We start from the raw sequence: 22,837 nt of genomic DNA, 5'->3' as shown, positions 1-22,837 counted from the left end.
TAAACTTAGGCCTACAGTTAACTTATAGGCCTAAATTACAGAAATTCATAATAAACTAAAAAAAAATGTTTTCTGTTTTGTTCTAAGAATAACTTGCTCACTTGCTTAAGAATAACATTAGGTTAAGTTATCCTTTTCGCAGAGGATACGCAACCGGGACCGTGGACGTGGATTATGCGTCCGGCAGTTATGCCTACAGTCATAACCTAACCTAACCAACCAAACTTGCTGATAATGAACAAATCAAATGAAGGTTAAATTCTGTTCATAAAATAAAAATAAATGCCAAAAATTCTAACCAAAGATGTACAGTTAAGCAGAAATGGGATTCTAAGCAAAATCTTTGACAAAAAGTTAGTAACTTCTAGGGCCTATCACCGATGTGATTCGATCTAGATACCTCATGTACATCAGCCATGTACTTTATCTACACACCACGAACACCAATGGCTAAATATCGTATCGTTGTGGAAATGGTGTTCCGGTCCCCCACAACCCGGTGACGTCAATGCCGGGTGCCTAAGTAATCCACATTCGGTAACCAGACGCGTATCCTCTAATCTGCGTTTTTTTTTTTTTTTTTTTTTTTATAAAGCAAATAGGCCTTATTTACTTATAAAAGTTATAACCAAACAAATTGAAAAAAAAACCAAAGTTAACTTAACTAATTTCAAATAATAATAGGCCTAAGTTAATACTATCTATTTATTTATTTATTTATTTATTTATTTCCCAACGGTTTACACCAGTTTACAAGAATGTATACAATATTAAAAGATGGCAAAATACATGCAACAGTGAGTGGTAACAGCAAGAACATAATTAATGAACAAAAATTAACAAGTAACAAGTAATAGATACTATATAATAACAATCTTGAATAACAATAACAATAGCAATAACAAAAATAACAAAATAGACAAGGAAAGACGATAAGTTAACAATATAAATTAGAAGCAGTGAAGATAGTTTTGGATAATAGTACAATGTGGCAAAAAATTTGATTTTACAAAAAAAAAAACATGACATGAGAGGTGATACTTGGCAGCAACAACAGGAACGATTAATTCGACTAGAGCTAAGGAAGGTGAGATTCTACAGTTAGTGACTAGAATTATTATCACATAAGCAGGGAGGCGACCTTTCTCCGGAACGAGGACAATGAGTCGTGGAAGAAGTCCAGGTGGATTGCGACATCACTCCCAGTACGTAGAAGTCTCGAAAGGCCGCTGTTAGCTGCATAGTAGGTGGGTTGGTAGCGTCTACGGAATATCGTTTTGGAACGGGTTCCTGTTGGTATATGCAAGTGGATGCCGCAGAGTAGATCCGGACAGTCCAGGAGCCCATTAACCAACTTGAAAAGTGTCAGTAGGTCCGAGTGTTGCCGCCTCACGTGAAGAGGGGTGAGGCCAAAAAGAGATTCGACCTCACTCACAGGAGTACGTAGGTAGTCAAACCCAAGCCTACATCCAAGAAGTCTGACGAAGCGGCGCTGGATGCTTTCCAACTGGTTAATGTGGTTCAGTTGATGAGGGGACCAAATTGTGGAACCATACTCAAGTATTGGACGAACAAGGGCTTTATATAAGGTCACGAGAGTAAGGGGAGAGTTGAAACCCTTTGTTGATCTTAGGATGAATCCAATCATGGAGTTTGCTCTTGCAGTGATGTGCGTAATGTGCTCCATTGGATTTAGAGATGGACTATCTATAACCCTCTAAGATTTAGCCAATACATAGTGTAGGCTAATTGAGTTAAAACTTTGATATTCAAATTCATCGCCTCATATTACTATTGGTGTTTACAAACAAGTCAATCTATTGATTACCGGTACCTAAGTTATTTCACCTTCAATTAGTTACGGTAATCATATAGCAATAATGGTACATTCATTGAGTAGACCTAGGCCTATTTAATGTAAAACAAAAGTAAGAATGTAATGCATAATACGCTATGGTTGACGCGCCGAGACCCTGAGTCCTTATCTAACCCAACCCAACCACAATGCAATAATATCATTGTTTTAAATTATTTAAAAGTGTTATTATCATTAGTCGTAGAATCAAATCCAATCGACAAATTATAAATATGAACGACTAAGATTGATTAGTAAGAACAAAGTAGGCCTAACTTACTTATAGACTAAATTTTGTGTAGGCTACTTCAATGTGTATCGGCAATCAAACTGTCGATGTGTTCACATTTTGTGTTTTTCATACTAACCGATTAAACTGTCAGCACATGCAGGAGCCCGGAACATTCACATTCGAAGATAATGTGTGTTTTTAATAACTTAGCTGATTTGTTGTCACGTCAATTTATTACACGTTCTTATTAGAATATTTTGAAATAATGCCTTAGGCCTATGCAAATATTTAAATAAAATGAATAATGTTAAACTCTACTCTTTGACAAGCAGTCCTGATCATTCAAGACCCCAGCATGATTAATATTGACTACAATCATACCGATAATTAAGTTAATCTTTTATATTTGTTTCAGGGCAAAAAGTGCTGCTGTCGCAACCATCAATGATTAGGATTGGAGTGAACGAAGAAACATTTATTTCCATTTTATTTGATTTTATAAGTTTTTGTAATTTCTTTACATAATTTGGTTTTAACTTGCATAGAATATAATAAATAGTTTTGTCTAAACTTTGAGTTTTTATCCACCAAAAGTTGAAAAATAGATTTATTTTTTAATGTAAAATTTATAGTTGAAATAGATAACTGAACCAGACACTTTGTGTGTCACCAAAGATTGCGGCTTTTCACTGTTTTAGTCAAATAATCGTAATGTCCAATTGTACATAAATCGAATTACAGTTTTATATCAAATTGATCATCAATTGGACTAAATATACACATCAATGTTTGTGACGTTTGTACATTCATTGAACATTAAATAGTCTCAATTTGTACAAACATGAATGTGCATATGATGTTCACTAGATGTCCAATTGAATCTTAATTTAACCTAAATTGAATAACAATTTGATGTAAAATTGATCATCAATTGATCGAGATACGCGCTCATCGGTACGATCGAGATATTGATCGTGACGTTTGTACAATAATTGAACGTTAAATAGTCGTAATTTGTACAAACATGAATGTGCATACGATGTTCAGTTGAACATTCTTGAACATCAATTTAATGTTCAATTGATGTATGTGTTATATGGGTAGGAACATATTAAAACAAATGTTAAAACATATGCAAACAAATGTTATGTAAACGGTTAAGGCCATTTACCAATAAAAAATATAGACATATGGAATATCAAAATGAAGCTTAGAGTGTGTAGATTTTCTGAAAAGTTTTGATATGGACAAACTCCCTAAGAGGTCTGCCCCACAGACTGATTTCCAAAGGGCTACGCCTTGCATGTTTTGGAAGTTAACGTTATTTGAGTAATTTACTGAACAACAGCTGGCCAATGCAATTTACAATATAGTTTGTTGGTTTATGTTCTTAAAAGAGGTGCGGTGAATAGACAGTGAAGCTATCTCTAGCCGTTTGATACAAGTGAGTGTTTAAAGGTGTTCGAAACACGATGAATATGAGATTAACAAACCATGTATGTCGTTCGTTCCAAGAGGTTGTAACCGATTTTTAACAGGTCGCCATTTCATTGACAAGTATTTAAGTAAAGTATTAAAGACGTGAAAGAGAGCGGCGAGTTCAGGTACAACCCTACCCACCTTAGGACGTAAGGTTTGAAGGCTCCAATGCTTTTTTACCATCCTTTCAGATGACAATTTCTCGAACTTGGGCCCTTTAAATGAAATATAAAGTCAAAGTTGAATTAATTTAATGGTGGCTTCTGTACACCCGTGAATTTGCGGGTAGAACCTCTTATATTGTTAATAGCAGTTTTCTTAGACTTAATAATATATTTTATCTAACAAAGTAATGTACCGGTAATGTCAAATCTGACGTGAGAAGCGAAGAGAGGATGATATGTTGTGTAAGTGCCGTATCTTTTCCTGCAATTTCGTTGATCCTTTTTATTCCAAAAACTACAGTTTGAAACTATTTTATGCCAAATTTATTTTCAAAGTTAAGGTAAGTTTTTTGGATCTATTGTGACTCATACAAATTAGTTGGGGTCTATTATTGTTTTCAACTTAGGATTGTTGTTATCTTGCACTAGGCCTACATATATCATTATTCTGGTGGAAAGGTTGGTGAGATTTACATCCCTGGGTAAATCTTGACACCATCTTTGACCAAATTAAATTATTTGTACAGGAATATTATAGTAACTTAGCCTACCCGTTATAGCTTGCCTATATTCGATTAGGTACGTTAGGTGTAGCCTACCTATACATTATTCAAAATTATTTATTGGGAGGATACAACTTAATAAAAAAAGCAAGACTTGTCCGCTATAAATTATCAATAGTGCTGATTTATTAATGGCATTCTTAAAAATTAACTCCAAGACAGAAACTGGCCTAAGTTAATATAAATTGGCTTTGGAACCGTAATGAATGAAAATGAATGCCTTTGAACCAGTCTTTAAAAGCTAAACGAAAAAGGGACCTAAATAAACCATTTTTTGCCAAGTTAACCAATCATTTCAAGCTAAAGATTTCTATTTCAACCGGTATATTTAACATAATTGATAAATGATTGATCTTATTTCATGGAAGCCCCTGAGTCTAAGTTTGGCAATGTTTTTGTAAATAGAGTTTAAGCATGGTATAAGTTAATACCTTGGATAAAGAACACTCAAACTGATTAATTTTTATTTATGTTAATACAGTATGAGTATGTTCCCATAGTGAGGGATTTCGCGGTATATTCCATATACACAACACACTGTCAATTTTTTTCAAGTGTCTGTCGTAACATAACCACAAACCAACCAGTCCGATTACGATGACGTAAACGTACGACTACGATGGGCAAATATCGATTGTAGTAGGATCTATCGATTATATCGATAGTTGGCGACTGACGACTCGAGTACTCGACCGAATCAACGATGACGTCATGGCCTGCTGTGCTCTCTAAACAGCGCTGTTCACGGAGGAAATTTGAACTAAATTTGCCTCATTTGTACCTCCCTTCAGTCAGACCCGGCTAGTCCAATTCCTGCCTTGAAACGCTCGCCCTATGCCCAACTTGTGCTGCACTCTAGTGAAGATATTTTGAACCAATTTTGTTGTAAGCCAATCATAGAGCGAGCTCTTGTTCTCGAAGGAGGGGGAAGTTGTTGAGAAGATGGTGCGCCATAGGTTAGTTTCAGTCGTGTCGGCTTGTGTTTTCGTTTGTGATTGTTCAGTGATATTAGGTAAAAACACATGTTATTAATTGATAATTGGACTTTCCATTCATAGATCTCTCTTACCATATCATGATTTTACTTCCTTGACACAGTTTTAATTCATTAAAACCCGTTTTTTCTAGTCCCACCAAACACATACCTGGCTGATCAAAGTTGCAGTAACTTAGTGGTTTGTTTATTTACGAAAGTTAATTTTTGACTTAGTGAAGATTTCCTTCCCACAGATAAAGCCCTTACAGGTTTTAATAATCCTTATGCCATTTCAATTCTATTGGAGTTAAGTTATTTATGGGAAAGTTAAGAAGGCCTATTAAATTGGTCCGTGTCTCTAAACAAAGGTTGGTGATTTTGAAAATAAGTCTTTAGCCTACTAACATAGGCATTCATTGGCTTCCTCGAAGGCCTAGCATTATGTATACTGTGCCTAAAAGAAACTATAAACCTAGGAATACAAACTGGTTTTCCAACATGTTCTGTTTGGATAAAAGTGTGTTGTGTGTCATAGTGTTTACATATTTTCAAGTGATGGGATTATTTATTAGTGGTGTTAATAGTGACAGTATAAATTGTAGTAGTGTCAGGCAACTGTTTGAGAGCAGAAAAATGAACATCACAGATGTGCTGAAACAACCTCTCTCAGGTGAGTGATTACTTAAAACCTAACTTTTTGGGAATTTGTCTTAACTTAAGTTAGGCCTATGCAACTTAATCTTAAATTATTCGCTGTCGACAAAAAAATGCAAGTTTTACATAATTGTTTACTATATAGGTTGAACAACTCGCTATTAACTTCCTAGGTTAATTTGGTTACAGTAGTCGATGAGAAACGAAAGAGAGAGTACCGTAGGCCAACTTATTTACCATAACTTGCATGCATTCAGATTTAAAGGTACCATAACCTATCATGTTCATCAAAGTTCAGCTTTAACTTACCAAACAACATAAGTTAAATTAGGCTAACTTAAGTTAACTTAGCCTAGGGCCTACCTACTTAGGTAGGTACCTATCTTAAAATAGGCCTAGCTTACTCACAACTTTGAAACATCTAAACTTACAGCCTTTTGTGATATTTTTCACTTAGATTGCGGCCCTTTAAAAATGTGCCTTAAAAGAGATTTGTGATATCAAACCACAGATCACTTTGAGATTAAGGGTAGACTTCTGTAACTTAACTTATCTGTTGGCACAAACAACCGAATTATAATATCGATCAATATATTGATTATTCGATAGGTAGGGTCAACCGGGGCTAATATGAACAAAAAAAGTAAACTTTTGACATTAACTCAAAAATGGTAAATGACAGAAGAAAAGAAAAAATAGTAGTGTATAAGGTACAGCTCTTTTAGCTGAATCTATTTATTTACTAACAAAAACCATAAATGTAACCATTATTAAAAAAAAAATAAAAACCACTGTTCACATTAGCCCCGCTAAAAGGGGCTAATATGAACACTCTTAATAACTCTGTTATTTACAACACTAGGCATATGTGGGGGCTGTTGTGAACAAGCCTAGGGTCTAGTCTACCAGTTGCAATAAGTCTCAATATTTTATCTTAAATAGTTTTTGAGATATGAAGGTATCTTTGGAGAGCCGCGGGTCGCCCTACGGTAACCATTTTTTTTAAAACCATTTATAAATATTATACAGGGCTAATAATTAGATATAAACAAGAAAAAAATTGTCTGTCAACATACCTGAGTATTTATTAAAAAATTTTTCCACATACAAATTGTTTAAAGCACTTAAAAAAACAATAGCCTAAGTTAAGACAATGCAAATTGTTCGTTTAGGCAAATGACAGTTTATTGCACTTTTAGGCCTATTAGGTAAATATAAAAATGTGGGCTAGGCCTATTCAACACCTTAACTGTTGTCTTTGTAAAATTAAAACTGTTTTATCACTGTAAGGCCTTCAAAGAAGTTTATTGAGGAACTTACGCCTCAAAAACTTCGACAATTTTGTCGAAGACATACTTATGTCTATCACTGGTTCCGCATACATTAGGGGCTGGAAGTTTCCCCAAAATGTCAGTGGTAGAAACAATAAATATATCATCTTCTTTTTTCAGGAATGATTTTTTTTTCCTCATCACAGGATTTAAATCCCATCACTTCGATCTCCCCGTCAGCCAGTGTTTTTAACACTGTAGCGACATAGCGGAAGGTGGTACTGTTCACAATAGCCCCCATTCACTGTTCACATTAGCCCCCCAACTTTGAAAGCTTATAACTTTGGCTGTTATTAATATATTTTAACTTTGGGAAAAGAAAAATAATCCCCAATTCTTATTTAACAAAATTCAGGCTTAAGATTATTCCTACAACCAATGTAAAAATTGTTATAACAAAAGTTTTCACTTTGCGCGGAAAAGTTTTTTGGGCGGAAAAAAAGTTTTTTAACAAAGTATTTTTTTAAGTACCTAAAAGTCAAATTTGAAGTTTTCTCATTATGGACACAAAAAATACAATAAATTTCCTTTCTAATTATATTTTTTTCATGATTAAAAATCCCAGATAAATGACTTTTTAAGTCATTGTTCATATTAGCCCCAATATTTTGGTGTGTTCATATTAGCCCCGGTTGACCCTATCGTTTTGGTTGGTTATGTAAGGTTAACCTATCCTAACTAAACCAAATGATACCTAAGTTACATCGATTTTTTGGTTGTTTGTGCCGACAGATACGGAAGTCTACCCGAGATTAAATTACTATCAAAGCCTAAGGAGGTTTGATCGCGTAAGTTTTGCCAGTTCGATCCTGGAAAGCTAAACACATTTGACTGGTTTCGAAACTGAACTAGACCCAGCTGTTCTGGGTCTTAGCAAAAGAACCAGCTGATCTTGGTACTGTAACAAAGCTGTCATCTCCTTCTTTAACACTCGTCGTTCAAATCATAATCTCTACTATCGTACAGTACACAAATAAGTTCACCAGAGGCAGTAGGGTAACTTATAAGGTTGCTACATGTAGTGCTCATTGTCAGCAATATGATAACTTAATAATACGAGGACACGTAGCCTATATGCACAAATTGCACATTTTAAATAGGGTTCGAAACTTGATTCTGAGGGCAAACAAATTTAAAGCAATTACACTTCAACTGTTCAAAGATTGTGTTTGTTTTAGATACCGGTATTTAAATATTAAGTTAGGCAGGCAAATAAAATATCTAAACTTTCGCAATAAAGATTTACCCACCACTTTATTAAGATAAAGTGAGAGTGGTATCAAAGGTCATTGAAAAAATGAAACCGGTTACATCACAGGTTTAACTAGGCTACCTAAATAAAATGTAAATCACGGTACCGTAGTTAAACAGGCTAAACCTACTTCAGTAATATATGCCTTAAAATAATATTTTATGCACTTTGTTGTATGAGTAAACATCTACATTATCTATGTTAGCCTAATCTTATAATATTCCTACCTATAATTAATTTTTATTTGTATTTTTAAACATAAACGGCAAACACCATTTTACAATTGGGTTTTAACAAGATAATCAATATTAAGATTAGAAGATATCACAAATAACACAATTAATTGTGACAGTTAATTTAAGTATTACAGTAAAATGTTAAAGAAAACATTTAAACACAATTTAATGAGAGTAGGTCTAGCATAAAATATAAACTTTTACAGAGCAATAAAAACCTAACTTAAATTAATTTTGTTACATTAATCGGGTTTGAAAACTGTGATTAATGTAACAAAATTAATTTAAGTTAGACACATACCTACAAATCTGGACTGATAAACTGGAATTTGAGCTATCTCGATCATTAAACAAAGATACAAGACGCATTTTTTTTGTCACTTTCACAACTTCAATTTGCTATAAGTTTCCGCAATGCATTGATTATATAGTAATCATTGACTATAGGCTATACTATAAGGTATAGCTAAAGGGGCTAAACATGTCATCTTAGTCAATGATGATTATGTAGTTTTGTACCGGTATCCATACCCTATACAATTTTACTAGCCTTTAAATTATTTTGGACTAGTTGTGATCTGCAAATTGTGTAAATTGCACACGGCAACAAATGCGTTACAGCATTCGGTGGTACTCTATGTGTAATTAATTACCTCTATCAACTGTGTCTTAAGTTGATTTTTTAAAGTGGGAAATAAAAGTGAGGTGGAGAATTTTGGAATTTTTTGGCCACGAGCCTTATGCCACTGTGCGTATTAAACTCGTCACAAGGGAATTTGAAACCGAGTTGCTAACTGTTTGCGAATTTATGGGCTCCGGATGGGCAAGATAATTAACTCGTCCTCGTGTACAAGAGACGATAAACACGGCGGTTTATGAGTGGAATGTCGCGGGGTTGGACGACTGCCCGGTGCCCGTACGGCGCTCCCACGACGTGCCCGGTGCCCGCCGTGATGGGCAATCACGCCGACGTTGCATTCTGCCTTATCGACCGTTATCGACCCACGAGCCGAGCAATGCGATCTACGCTTTATGCGTTTGTTGAACCGCACATGCTGATGATTTGCGACGGTATGCGCTTTGACGGCAGATGTAGAAATGGAGCGTACGTGATGTTGTGTAATGTACACGAGTTAAAGTGTGATTGGAATGTTTGGTCTGGAGTGTACGTGCGATCGTAATCTGCAGTACGCTGTACGATATGCAGTTATAAAATGGTAACGGGTGGGTAGTTATGTTCAATGAGTTATTGTTGTTAACTGTATTTTTGCATTTGACGTTGTTAAAAGGCTAACTCAGGTAACGTTCCCAGACATCTCTATAAACACCAGGGTGGTAGGTAGGGAATCTTGCCCACTCATTATCAATTATCGACTATCGTAATTAATTTCCGTCAATCCGTCGTCCCGTCTTCTTAAATTTTAGTAGGCCTATAGGCCTACTGTACGAGGATTATCGTATAGGTCTAGTAGGCCTACTTGTAACTTAACAGTCATCTTTAGCTGATCCAAGGATGGCAAAAAATGGATGTTCCACGTTTCAATAGTTTAATCCACAACCACCACGAATCAAATACCCCCGCCGCAGCAAACCTGCAGACTAAGCGAATTTCCATCTACATGGCTGGAATTCCACTTAGTTATTCCCTTAAAATTGTCAGATTTATTTCCTATTTAAATATCATTAATATTAATGAGTACTTAGGTTTGCTGCTACAGGGAAGAAAAAGGGGGTTTTTATTGAAATATTAAAAGCTTAGTATGAAATAGGCCTAAACAAAATTTCAAAATTTCATTAAAATATGTCCATAGACAAGCAAGCTACAATACTGTATTTATTCTCCATAAGAATAACATGGTAATTTTAAATTTACACTATTTTGCGATTTTTCCGTAACCGTTAGACATGCAACAATGCTTCAATATACTAAATTATTTGGTTTTGAGCTCTACAAAATGGTTTGGAAAGAAATTGCAAAATTTTATGTTTTCAGGGTGAAAAATTAGAAAAACCCATTTTTACCCCATAAAATCCCCCATAAACCCCTGTTCCCAAAGTCCGATCATGCTGGTTCGCGAACTCGTTCGAATAAATGTAGTTTTACACGTTTATACCAAATTTCATCAAAATCGGACCATTTTTGCTCGAGTTATCGCGCTAGCCGGACACACGCACATATATATGAATTTGAACGGATGGTGTTTTTGGCCTCTGGGGACCTCAAAACGAAGAATTAAATCGATCACGGGTCCAGGTCTTACCATGAGACCTACGGTAATAGCTTATTCCCTATATGGGAAATTCGCTAAAAGGCAATATCATTTTCGTGTGGCAGTGTAAACATTTTAGACCTACGGTAATAGCTTATTCCCTATATGGGAAATTCGCTAAAAGGCAATATCATTTTCGTGTGGCAGTGTAAACATTTTCGAATCGGTTTTCCATTGTGGTCTCAATCAAGCCTCCTCAATGCTGTCCGTAAAACGTTCTGGTTTTTTCTCATGTTGTAAAATAATGAACACCAGAGTTTAGTAGTCGCTTGAAAGTCTGTCGAGTAAAGTGGTGTTTTACCAGTTTACATTATCCACCTCAACACGTGCACGGGCCGCGGAGTACGAGAACACGAGAGGCGAGCTGCTGCGGTCAAGCAACGCTAATAGTGTGGTTTAAATCAATTTCGTGCTGGGTTTTTACAACAAGCGTTGTGTGATTTGGAAAAAGTGGATACAGACGTAATGGTATATTAGGTGTGGAAATTGATTACCTGCTGTGATCGGTCTCCTCCGTTGCTGGTGTTTACTGATCTTTTGGCTTGATTTTACTTCTCGTTTGTTGGATGATGGTTTTGATGAATTACTTTGTGGATGATTGGGAATTATGCTATGCAAACTGAAAACTAAATAGCCTAACTGCAGAGAAATTATTTAGGCTACTCCTAGAGATGTTAAAAAATCCACCCTGTACTGAGAAATAATTTGTGATATTTGATTTGATTATATTTCGTCACCAGCATGGCCAACCCATAAGGCCCATGTAATTTTTTAAATTTTAAATTCATTTTTTGTACTAATTTTTGTACCTAGGCCTATTTTAAATTATTAAGAGATTCTGCACATCTACTGGAAAATATCTTTCTAACAATATGTGTAGATTTTCCCTGCGATGCACAAGAGCTGAGAAAAAAGTTTAAGAAACATGCTTGCCTATTAATACTGTACTAGAGGTCAATGGTAAGGGTTTACGTTCACACTGTGTATCACACCCAAACGCAGAACTGCAGAAGTCACATTATACTGAATCCCCTGATACCCCGAGCTGACAGCTACCAGCTTAATTTCAAAACTTCAACAACTAATCTCATTTCGGCGATTTTTCGACAGTGGCGCGACGCGGCGGCGCGTTAAAGCAATAATCGCGTATAACACTCGCTACCCGTGAAATCAGTCAATTAGAGCGCTTTGGAGTGCCTCTTCGCGCGTTCACAGCAAAAACACGACAACCGGTGCGGAAAACTCGGTCCTTTCGTTCGGTTGATTAATTTTTCAATAAAAATAAAATGGGCGACTGTCACCGACAGCGGCGTTTTTCACGTTTTGGGTTCGGACCCCATGGGGTGGAGGGGCGCCTGCTATTCAAAAACAGGAAATAGCACGTTACTATGTGGCCGATCTGTCATTTTCGGAAGTAGAAGCCTATTCTGAAATGTCACACGTGCCTACGTGGTGGGCCGGCCATTATGTTGTTACTGAAGCTGTAATGGTTCCAAAGGAAACTTTTAATGCTTCTGATTTATTGCGCTTGCATTTTAACTTTTTGATAAATAACTGTGTTGTTTGAATTTTCTTCGTAGGCACGGATTTGTACGTACACTGAACTACTTATTCAGTAGGTACTGAATACAAAGTAGAACTTCGACACTTGTGTGATTGTGTAACCAAAAATACTTGCAAAGTAGGCCTAGTTGATCGAAGGTTTCAGTGTAAAAAACGCCGATAAAATTCGTCGATAAAACAATCTCTTCACTGTGGACGACGGGAACTTTAAGCATGTGTTCTAGGCAGTCCAAACAATACCTGAACCTAATGTACCAGCGTGCCGTGGCCGTGGGATGGACCAGCCTGTTTACACTGACAGTATTTACCATCACCTGAATATATTTGACCAGCGCTTCTGGAGGAGTGGTTTCTAAGTCAAGTGCTTCTTATAAGCAAACACTTTGGGCATTTCTAAATCCAGGAATCCATTTCTCTTGTTTGTTTACACAGTAAAAGTTAACCGAGTGTGCAAGTCTATTTTCAGCGAAACATATGCAATAGGTTGATTTTAAATATTCTGTATTACCAATTTTGATGTGGGTTTCAAGGTTTCAATCGAGTCAGTATGTTATTCTGGAGATGTAGGCATAGTCTTAAGTGCTTACCTAATATTTAGAAACGACGGTGCATAAGGAAATTCACGAAATGTAGCGTCAGTTGAGTTTAAATGGTTCAAATAGCCCTGACTTAATGAATAACAGATAATCAATATATGCTGAAGTAATCTCACTGCTCCATTAACTCCTCGTATTCAAATACGTACCCAAGTGAGCGACTGTGGCTTGAAAAGTAGATTGATCTAATGGAGTCTCAGTGAAAATTGCTAAATAATATACTCTGTATGATGCAACAGAAAGCCTGAAGTTCACTTGGAGATTTGGTCAATGGTTTTAAGGTTTGTGCCAGTCGGTCAGTCCCAGGTAGAGGGAGAGAATCAGGAGACAGGATAGATGATACAGGTATTTAAGAGTTTGCACTGCTCCACTCGTGATGCTGGTTTGTATTCAACATTTTCCAATGCTGTACAAAGCGCAAGAACACTTATGCTAATTTCGAAAAAATCCCACAGGAAAAACTGTGTATTCAAACAAGGATCTCCAATGCTAATCCCTCACCAGGGTCTGTTGTTGAGATGGACGTGGAATTCCGCTCTGTCAGTTGTGTACAAATCATCAGCTTCAAATTTCGCACCATTGTGGTTCCGGAGGTCTCGTTTGTGCCTGGTTTTGGCACAACGGGGAGGAATTTGGCGCACGGGGACTGCGGCTTTGTCACGGTAACTGGAGCTTGGGAGAGTGAGAGAGAGAGAGAAGTACTTTGTCAGCCTGTGCTCAAAGACTTGCGCAAGAGGCTCAGCTGGAGGCCCGATTGTACTCTGTGGAGGGTTTAATACTCGCTGTAGACTTCGCATTTTCATTCATGAGGATTGTTGCCCCCCTTGGAACAATTAGTGCGTTCCTTCGGTGAAGTGAGGAATGTCCATTGTGGAGCCGGTTTGCGCAACAAGAGAAGGGTTTATGATTGAAGGATGATTATGTATTAATTGCTTGGATTGGACATCGAAGTATATAACACAACCCGATATTAAACTTAACATTTTAAAATTATCTTCAAACACAACCAACCTCACACCATGTAGTGTCTTTGGTTTATATAGCTTCAATGATTCAAGGGTTTCCTTTCACGGGTAAAATGTTATCCAATTTTACCTTTAACCATCATAATAAACTGAATAGGTAAACATACAAAATGCTATCAATCGTAGACTAACCACCAAGCCACACTGAACGAACAATAATTGAATTTATCAACAGAAACTGTTATACTTTTATGAAATTTTTAGTTGTGTTAAATAATAGCTTCGAAGATTTTTTCTAAACAATCGAAACCACCCGTTGTTCACCGCACCCTAAATTCTATTAGAGCGGAATTAAATAGATGTGCCTACAAAAAACTTCATCCCTCTATCTTCGAGGGAAAAAATTGTGTATCGAATAACCTCTAAAGCCTATCTCAGTCTAATGATAATCGGAGAAACGGAGGGTTGGGTTACTAGGTTTGAGTTTTTGTCGGATTGTTTGAAGTTGCCGCAGGGATGTGTTATAGTATCGCGGTTTCCGCTGTGTTATTTGTTACTCTGTGGCAGACGTCAGCTGGGCGCGACAATGTCTCAGCTGATTCTACAATAGGCAATCAGCTCCCCTTCTTCTCCATACATCTGTCATAGTTTGTGGGTGTTGGTTTTTAGTATGTCTGCTCCCTTCCGGATCAGGTTTCATTCATGATTTTCTATCAGATCGAAATAGTTTGACAATTTTTTGGACAAAAGAATTTATGTTAAAAACTACTTATGACTGTTGAACATTTGACCAGTATTTTGAATGTGGATTCATTTGGTGCACATTGCAGAACAATCTGTACACAATAACTCTAATTACACCAAGAACTCCCACTCGTACTTGGGTTTGACAAAGATGAAGCAAGAAGTGTACAATTTCCTTATTAAATCTGTAAACGGTGTTAAAATTAACTAATTAATACCTAACCTAACCTAACCCCTATTTATCATGATGTTTATTATTTTGTTATACACCTTGTGTTTTATATAATTTCGGAATTCTCACCGAGCAACCCAATGTTCGCGAGGCAGCAACAGCTGACGCTTTTGTCAGTGTCTGTAGCATATAGCTCACCATTGGTGACAGTGTGTGGTGACAATGGCCAATCAGAAGCGGTATAAATAACATATTCAACCGTCCGGAAGATTGTATCGCCTCCCGCTCTTTGTTCTGCTTCCCATCTCTACGATGAGTGCTTTTAATCTGTTTTATGGTTTTGGGTAACATTCTACACCCATTGAGATAGAAGGATTTCCTCTCTTTTAATTTTATGTTGTTTAGTTAGGAGGGATATCTCTTACAGAGTTTTCATACTTACTATTCAACTAAAATAACATAGTCTCGTAATATTTGTTTATTGTTAATGTTATGTTAGCAATGTTAATAGAATAATGTCCCAAAAAATCAAATTAGTGATCTAAATAGGCGCAGCGTGAGTAAAAAGTGAAATGACGTGAGGGATTAGGCCAACAACGCTAAACCGAAATAGATAATTTCACCTTATTTTGATTGTATTCTCCATTTAGTTTCGGATTATAAAACGTATAAATCATAAGTGCGTTGATTTATTGATATAGAGATCAAGAGCCTTAAAATCTGTGATAATTAACCAACTCGTTGTATTACATCTCAGTATAGATGATGTGTTGTCAATGTTAATACATGAAGTATAATATTTGATTGAAGTAAAATTGTTGAACGTAAACAAATTATTCAGGTTTTATAAAGTTTTTACTTTTCAACTATATTTTGTAAAATCAACAAATACAATTAATAAGTTTGAATTGGGAGACCGGCGAAGCTCCAATTAAAATTAGTGATAATAATTAATTGTGCTAGGAACCGAAACCAATCAAAATCCAATCTAAATACTGTTTAATATTAATTGTCGTTGTCTGAGCCTAGTTGGGGTTTTTTTAAAGTTATTTAACAATTTTATTCCTCATTGTGCGGATATTTTATAAGAATTTTTATTTTAGTGTTCATTGACATGTTTGAGGTAGGCACCTGATCTCAATCAACAAATATTACTTATTGTAAATTTAATTTTGTTCACCTAACTGTCACAATCATAATCATTGAAGGGTAAAATGGTATTGCGTTGGATTCGTTTTGCCGCTGAAACAAGTTTTGAATCCTATTAAAATGCACAATTTGCACACAGGTTCCTCATTTTATATAAGCTTCATCGTACAAATAATAGTAATCAGCTGTTTGTAACAATGTAATTCTGTTCGAACAGCTGACTGTAAGTGCTGCTAACTTAAACAGTTGGCGTGTAGGTGCTAAACGATAGCGTGATTCGCAGATTGGCTGCTTTATTGGCATAGTTAAACTTACAAGTGTTAATGGTTATTCTCGCTACATCATAACGTGATGTTTGATCTTCATATCTGCTCGTATATTAGTTGGTAAATTAGGGGTATGGATTCGTCGAAACTGATTTTATATTACGCTGTTTTAATGTGGAGAGGGATACCTCAAGAGGATTAACAGATCTTTAGGTTCATTTGAGAATTTGGAACTTATTTTACACCATCTTCATCTAGCTAATTTTGAATTTGGTCTAAGTTTGTCGTAGTAAGGGTAGTGAGGTATTACACAATCGTAATTTCGGATAAATTTTTACCATTTTTAAATGCAGGCCTATAAGGTTAACATGTGGAGTTTAATTACGAAAACGGGCAAAACCTAGCCTAATTACTTTTTAAAGGCAAGAAAATTAGTCTATACCCTACAATGGTTTAAATGGTGCAGATCTATTCCTATAAAAAGGGCTGGATAAGGTGCATAAAATTTCGGCAACTATCGCGTATTTTGACAGGGCTTTTGTTCTCAACTTCTTTCTATGAAACTTGCCCTTGATATTGGGTTTTAAAGTGATTTCTAGAGCCAGTTATTGGCTTATCGTTACGCGAGATCTCCTATACAAAGTTAGTTCTTCACGTATAAAACCTATATTTTACCTCATAGGTAGAGACAGTTTAATACTGAGATCAAGACATCATGTAGTCAGGGCAATGTTTTTGTGGCCGATGCTAAAAATCTATGCCAGGTTGGAGGTACAGTACTGTATTCCTACCATCGATATATAACTCGATGATTCCTACCTGTGTTCCTTCCGTGATCGAAATTCATCCATGCCCTAATTCAAGATTTGTATGTCATCAAATAAGTTTTTAAAATAACACCTTTTTGTTCCTGATCCTTGTATCACGTAATATCGAAATAACACAATTAGACAATAAATATGAATCTATTGGTGCTAAAAGGTTAAGTTTCAATTCCAGTATTGCAAATAACCTACTGTTGTTCAAACTCGGCGGAGGACGAGTTGAGAGGGAGTGTGAGCGACCAGCCGTGTAATGTGGAAACCGCGTGAAAACTGAGGCTCAAGCCGGCGTGACGGACTGTCCCTTGGTGTGTGTGTGTCAAGTGGCCATTGGTTTGAAATTAACTTTTTTATTTGGTAGGATTTTTGTGAACTTAACACTTTGTCGCAAACAAAACGTCTCTTTGTCCCTAGCTTTGTTTTTTATTCTGGTTACAAAAAAACCCTTATTGGTGAATATTATTTATTACGACAAAAATATTTTAGAGTTAACATTCAAAAAATAACTTATTATTTCAAAGTTAGGCAACAAGGAGCAATAATCTATAACCTCATTACGTTAATTTTTGCCAATTTTATCGTTAGTTTAGTATTCAAAAGCCTTTTGATTTTAAGGTCATTGATTTATTAGAACTTCTGTTTCGCCAACTCAAGCGCATTTACAGAGAGAAATTCATCACTTGACATTTAAAAATCCATACTGTTTTTCGTCTAATTTATAATGTCGAAAATATGTTTTCAAAGTTGATTGGTTAACACTTAAGAGAAAAGAATTTATTTATAAAAATAAATACAACTGCCTTAAAAAATAAGGTTGCCAATGGCACAGAAAAATTGTACACATAAAATATTGAAGGATTATACAGCTATAAGACTGATTAATTTTGATGTTTGCCATATAGATGATTTCTCATTATGGTCAATGAACCTCTTAATGTTTCATGAATAATAATTTTCATAAAGGATCTGTCCAAATTATATTGTTTCCAAAATATTGTATACTAATTATTTACAGTTTTACTCAAATAGTCAGGAATGAGCAGGAATCAATAACTGTTACATTGATATTGAACATTATTCTAAACACAATTGGATTTTACGGGGTTTTCTAGGAAGACTACATTCTATTGTACAATCCTTTTGATTCAATGGTATTGGTATTGCGAGTGCAAAGTGCAACAGTAATTGTATGATACTATTACAATTCCACTTTCGCCAGTTCAAACGCATTACGACGTATAAATGCACTTTTGATCTAATGACATTTTGTACTTAGTGCAACAATGTATAATTTTCGACCTAATGATTCTCGTATGTAATCTATTCACGTGTGAGTTTAGACGTGCCATGAGTCCTTAGACATTACATTTTCGACATAGATTATTGGCTTAAAAGTTGATCTATCGTTAACCAAGGAAATATTTGGATTGGACTTGAATTTACCTTTTAAAGATTGTATTTTATGAATTACCTTGACAAATAATTTTCAAAATTTTCTGCTAACTTTGATACCGAAATGTTGGCCACCTTCGGCGTAAAGTACCATTATACGTTAGTGCAATATGCATCGGGGAACTAAACATAGGGGATTGCTCTATTTATCGCAATACCGTAATTAGGTTTACATCAACATATAAACCCATAACAAATTTAACTGACGAAACAGTTTTTAATCCAGAATGAATATTTCAAGCCCTTGTTGATGTGGCTGTGTTGATGTTGCCAACAAGGCGCTGGCTGCTGGCAATAGGCAATAGGCGTACATCAATATTCATGGCCAATAAACTCCAACATAGGGAGGGGGATAGTGCCTCCCTCTGTGATCCACCATGACTCAATCAATGATCAGCCGACCTTGGAATGTGATCTGTACGATGATGGGATTGCTATTGGATTGTGGGATGAATGAACTTTGATAACGGAAATAAATAGGGAATAAATGTGATATTTTTAAGGAGATATTTTAGTTTAAATCTAATCAGGCAAATGGAAATTCGCTAAGTCTGCAGGTTTGCTGCGGCGGGGGTATTTTGTGTTACAGTTTGTAGCTTGTTAATGTTGGTGTAGGTGAACATTTTTGGTCATTTATTGAAAATAGAAAATTTAGGGTGTAGAACAGTGAGCTACCCCTTTTTAAAAGGGTATTTTTAAATATATTTTATGTATATCTACGTAAGTTTTAGGCCTATTAGGTTTTTTTTTCAAGGGAACGATAAAAAAATTTTGGCGTCCCTGTCTTAACGCTGTCTTTATTTGGATAGCAGGGTTTATCCCAAAGTAAGACAGAAAATAAATAACCAAATGTTTCCTTTCCTGATGAACTGCCATATTTACAAGTAGGTTTATTAATTCATTCAATATAAATATGTTTTTTATTACCTTTACAGTACCGTCCTCAATCCTTAACGTGTTTTCTATTAACTAGACATATTGAATATACAGTATATTAGTATATTTTCAAGACCTGTTAAACACGTCGGCGCGAACACAGTCGTCATATTCTCTGTCTTGTCCTCCATTTAGTCTGGAATTGTAATTATTTTACAGGCCTATCGTGTTTGAAATGTTCCAAGTTCGTAAATTTGACCATTGACTTGTATAGTCAATGATTTGACGTATTTAATGTAAATGTGCGCGCGATTATTTTATTTAAGGCGACGATTATACACATATACCTTGCAACTGTAGTAATCGGAAACGTATGTATTGACATCGGGGTAACACATATGTAAGTATTTCCAATTAATTTTTGTCCAGGAGGCAAATAAATAGATTCTTTATTGCAATTCTTTATTATTTATAGCAATTCTTTATTGGGAAGTTTTACGACAATTTTGTACAACGTGAGTTTTCATCAGTCAGTTCATCAACGTAGCCAGGCGACTGGCAAGGTTTCAGTTTCAGTCCGGTGTTCCTTTGTCCCCGCAGTTCCATTTCCACGGTCCCGGCGGTAGGTCACTCCCCCGCCATTACCTCACACCGCCTGATGGCCCGTAAACCGTCTGTTTCGCCGATCACCGCCCGCAGAGTTTAAACACGGGAAACTCCTCATGATTCGGTTGATTTGTGTCAAAAGAATCGTCGCGATTAATCGTATCCTGTACTCGAATCGTCAATTTTCCGGTGTCTTCATTTTCGGTTAAGGTGATTTGATACGGTTGTTTGACAGGGATATACCGATGAGCTTGTTCTTGGGGGTTTTCAATGATATTTGGTTGCGAATATATTGTGGTTTCCACAGCGGGTGTTTGGAGAAGATCAAAATAAATTTGAAATTATATTCTATTGATTGGTAGACGCACTAATCAGCTAGCTATCTCATTCATTGCTTAGTATCATTTTAAATTTTTAGTATGATTAAGTTAGTAGTGTACTTCGATGCAAAAAAGCGCACAAACTCTAATCTTGGATTGTGTAGATGTGTTTTATCATATTCGTAGAACAAATTGTGGTGATCCATTCAACGTATTCACCCAAATAATTATCTAAGTTTAGTAAGTTTCGAATAAGTACGATTGTCAGGAAACATAAATGCATGGGCGACGAAAGCTCAATTCACCATATGAAGACACACGACACACAGCACTGTAAACCCACATCAGTGCAGCACATATGTTAATATAATGGCCACAGTCGGATAGGTAATGTCCACATAAATACAGTGGGCAGCCGTAATAGGTTTATCCATACACGCATAATGGATCCATTATACCAGTCTCGAGCGCGTTATGCGCTTTTTATTGGCTTGTTGATTCTTTTACACTCGTTCTTATCGCTTGGATTATGTTTTTATTGCACGGGATTAGCTTGAAGTGTATGACGGGATTTGTTAAGTGGGAGCAAATAGTTGTTTGAGGTATTTTAATTTTGTTTGTCGAGTAGTTTGCTTTAGGATAAACGTAATACTGGTAATTGTTCAAAAAGAGGTGCGTGCATACCCTAGACGTTATATACTGTAGTTGCTTTTGAAACTTATTTAACAATTATCGCAAGAAGTTTTAAAATCATTCTGCAACGTCCTCTCTACAGTAAAATATTTACTAATTTGTATTATGCTAAAATAACTGCAAAATCCATTCCACGCGTATGAGTGAAGTAAATTCCTTCTACTCCTAGTTTTTATTGTAATGAATCCAGATCTCCTCTACTCTACTTTCAGAAAACCTAACATTTCGACTTTCATGGCACGTGTTGAGCTTTTGTGAAGTCGGAATCCTTTACCGAAAGTTTTTACGCCCCAGTTTATCTGGCCAGGTATGTTTTTTGCAGGACCCAGAGAACTAATAAATCCTACCCTAAAATAACAAGGCCGTGTGTTTGTTCGACTGTTGCAGTTTGTTGATTTCATCGCTGTTTGTTTTCGTCCCAAATTAATCTTTGCGTCGATGTTTGTGGTTTTTACTTTGTGGTTCGACCCGCGCTAAACAGTTTGCCCGGCTTGTACAGATATTGGTTGCACCTGTTTATGTTTGTGTTGTGTGTGTTACGATAAGGCTTTTTGAATGGGGAACAGTTTTAGTGGATTTCTGTGGGTAGTAGGTATTGTCAAAGATTTATTAAAAAACCATCTAGTGCCGCAGTCACTGTCGTTAAAAGTGTGATCTTTTGCTGGACTTTGTCAGTTATTGATAGGCGATGAGGCAAAAATTGTGATATAGTTTGCAACAATTGTATTTCAGTTGTAGTATAGTTAATATGTGATGTGTAACAAACAAAAATCCCTTCTCAAAACAAAAGTTTTATTCCGACGGTGGCTCATTGTCACGAATTCTCTCTAAAACTGAATACGATTGTAATTTAAACTATACTTCTTTTACAACTTATTCAAAATGGTGAAGCTATTGATTGTATTTAACCCAAATATTAGCGAATGGTGAGCGTTGATTGGAGAGAAATGCTTTGTGTAGCTTTATCAGGGCTAAGAACGGCTGTTTTTTTTAGCAAGGACCTAAACCATTCATTCAAATCCCTAAATCTGGGTTAAGTTTTGAACAATCAAAAAGCTAATGACTTTTTAGGATCTATTTACGACTTTCGGAATATCAGGCGAGACTATAACCATAGACAAAAATAATTAAATACAGGCTGTCAGCCGTGCAGTGGTTACCATGGTTACCATAGGTTCTGGCGCACACCGCTGGGAGTGCCGTGTAGTTACGTAGCTCGTAGGCCGTAACTACATGGCGCTCCCAGCGGTGTGCGCCAGAACCTATGGTAACCACAGCACAGCTGACGGTCTATATTTAATTCTTTTTGTCTATGCAATTACTACACACCTCGTTCGTTTAAGTCAAAACGTGTATACTACTTCTAAAACAAATCAAATAAAAATGTTTTCTCCTTTAGTCACCAACTTGGGAATTTCCAAACCATAAATCTCGTAGCTCGAATGACCTAGTCACCACTTTTACTGTCGTGTAAATCACAAACACCTTGTCAAGGACAGGAAGCGGCGACGGCGACAGAAGCCCCTGTTTTCGTAGAACGGTAGATTTTGAAGGGAGGTCCGGTAGGTCGCCGAGGTATGCGAGGCCGCAGTCTCCAGTAGG

At 36.2% G+C, this 22,837-nt stretch overlaps 1 protein-coding gene across 1 annotated transcript in view; it reads left to right on the top strand.

Annotated features, from left to right (window-relative positions):
- The first annotated feature begins 5,236 nt into the window (after positions 1–5,236).
- Positions 5,237–22,837, top strand: part of LOC128991647 (glypican-4) — a 106,097-nt gene continuing 88,496 nt past the window's right edge. The window contains exon 1 of the mRNA XM_054414720.1: positions 5,237–5,939. Within this exon, the coding sequence (XP_054270695.1) occupies positions 5,711–5,939 (229 nt within the window). The 5' untranslated portion in view covers positions 5,237–5,710. The remainder of the gene's footprint in view (positions 5,940–22,837) is intronic.

The sequence above is a fragment of the Macrosteles quadrilineatus genome, unplaced genomic scaffold (assembly GCF_028750875.1).
Source record: "Macrosteles quadrilineatus isolate MER2022 unplaced genomic scaffold, UCM_ALF_1.0 Scaffold_4__1_contigs__length_99947679, whole genome shotgun sequence".
NCBI lineage: Eukaryota > Metazoa > Arthropoda > Insecta > Hemiptera > Cicadellidae > Macrosteles > Macrosteles quadrilineatus.
This window is presented reverse-complemented; position numbering and strand designations above follow the sequence as displayed.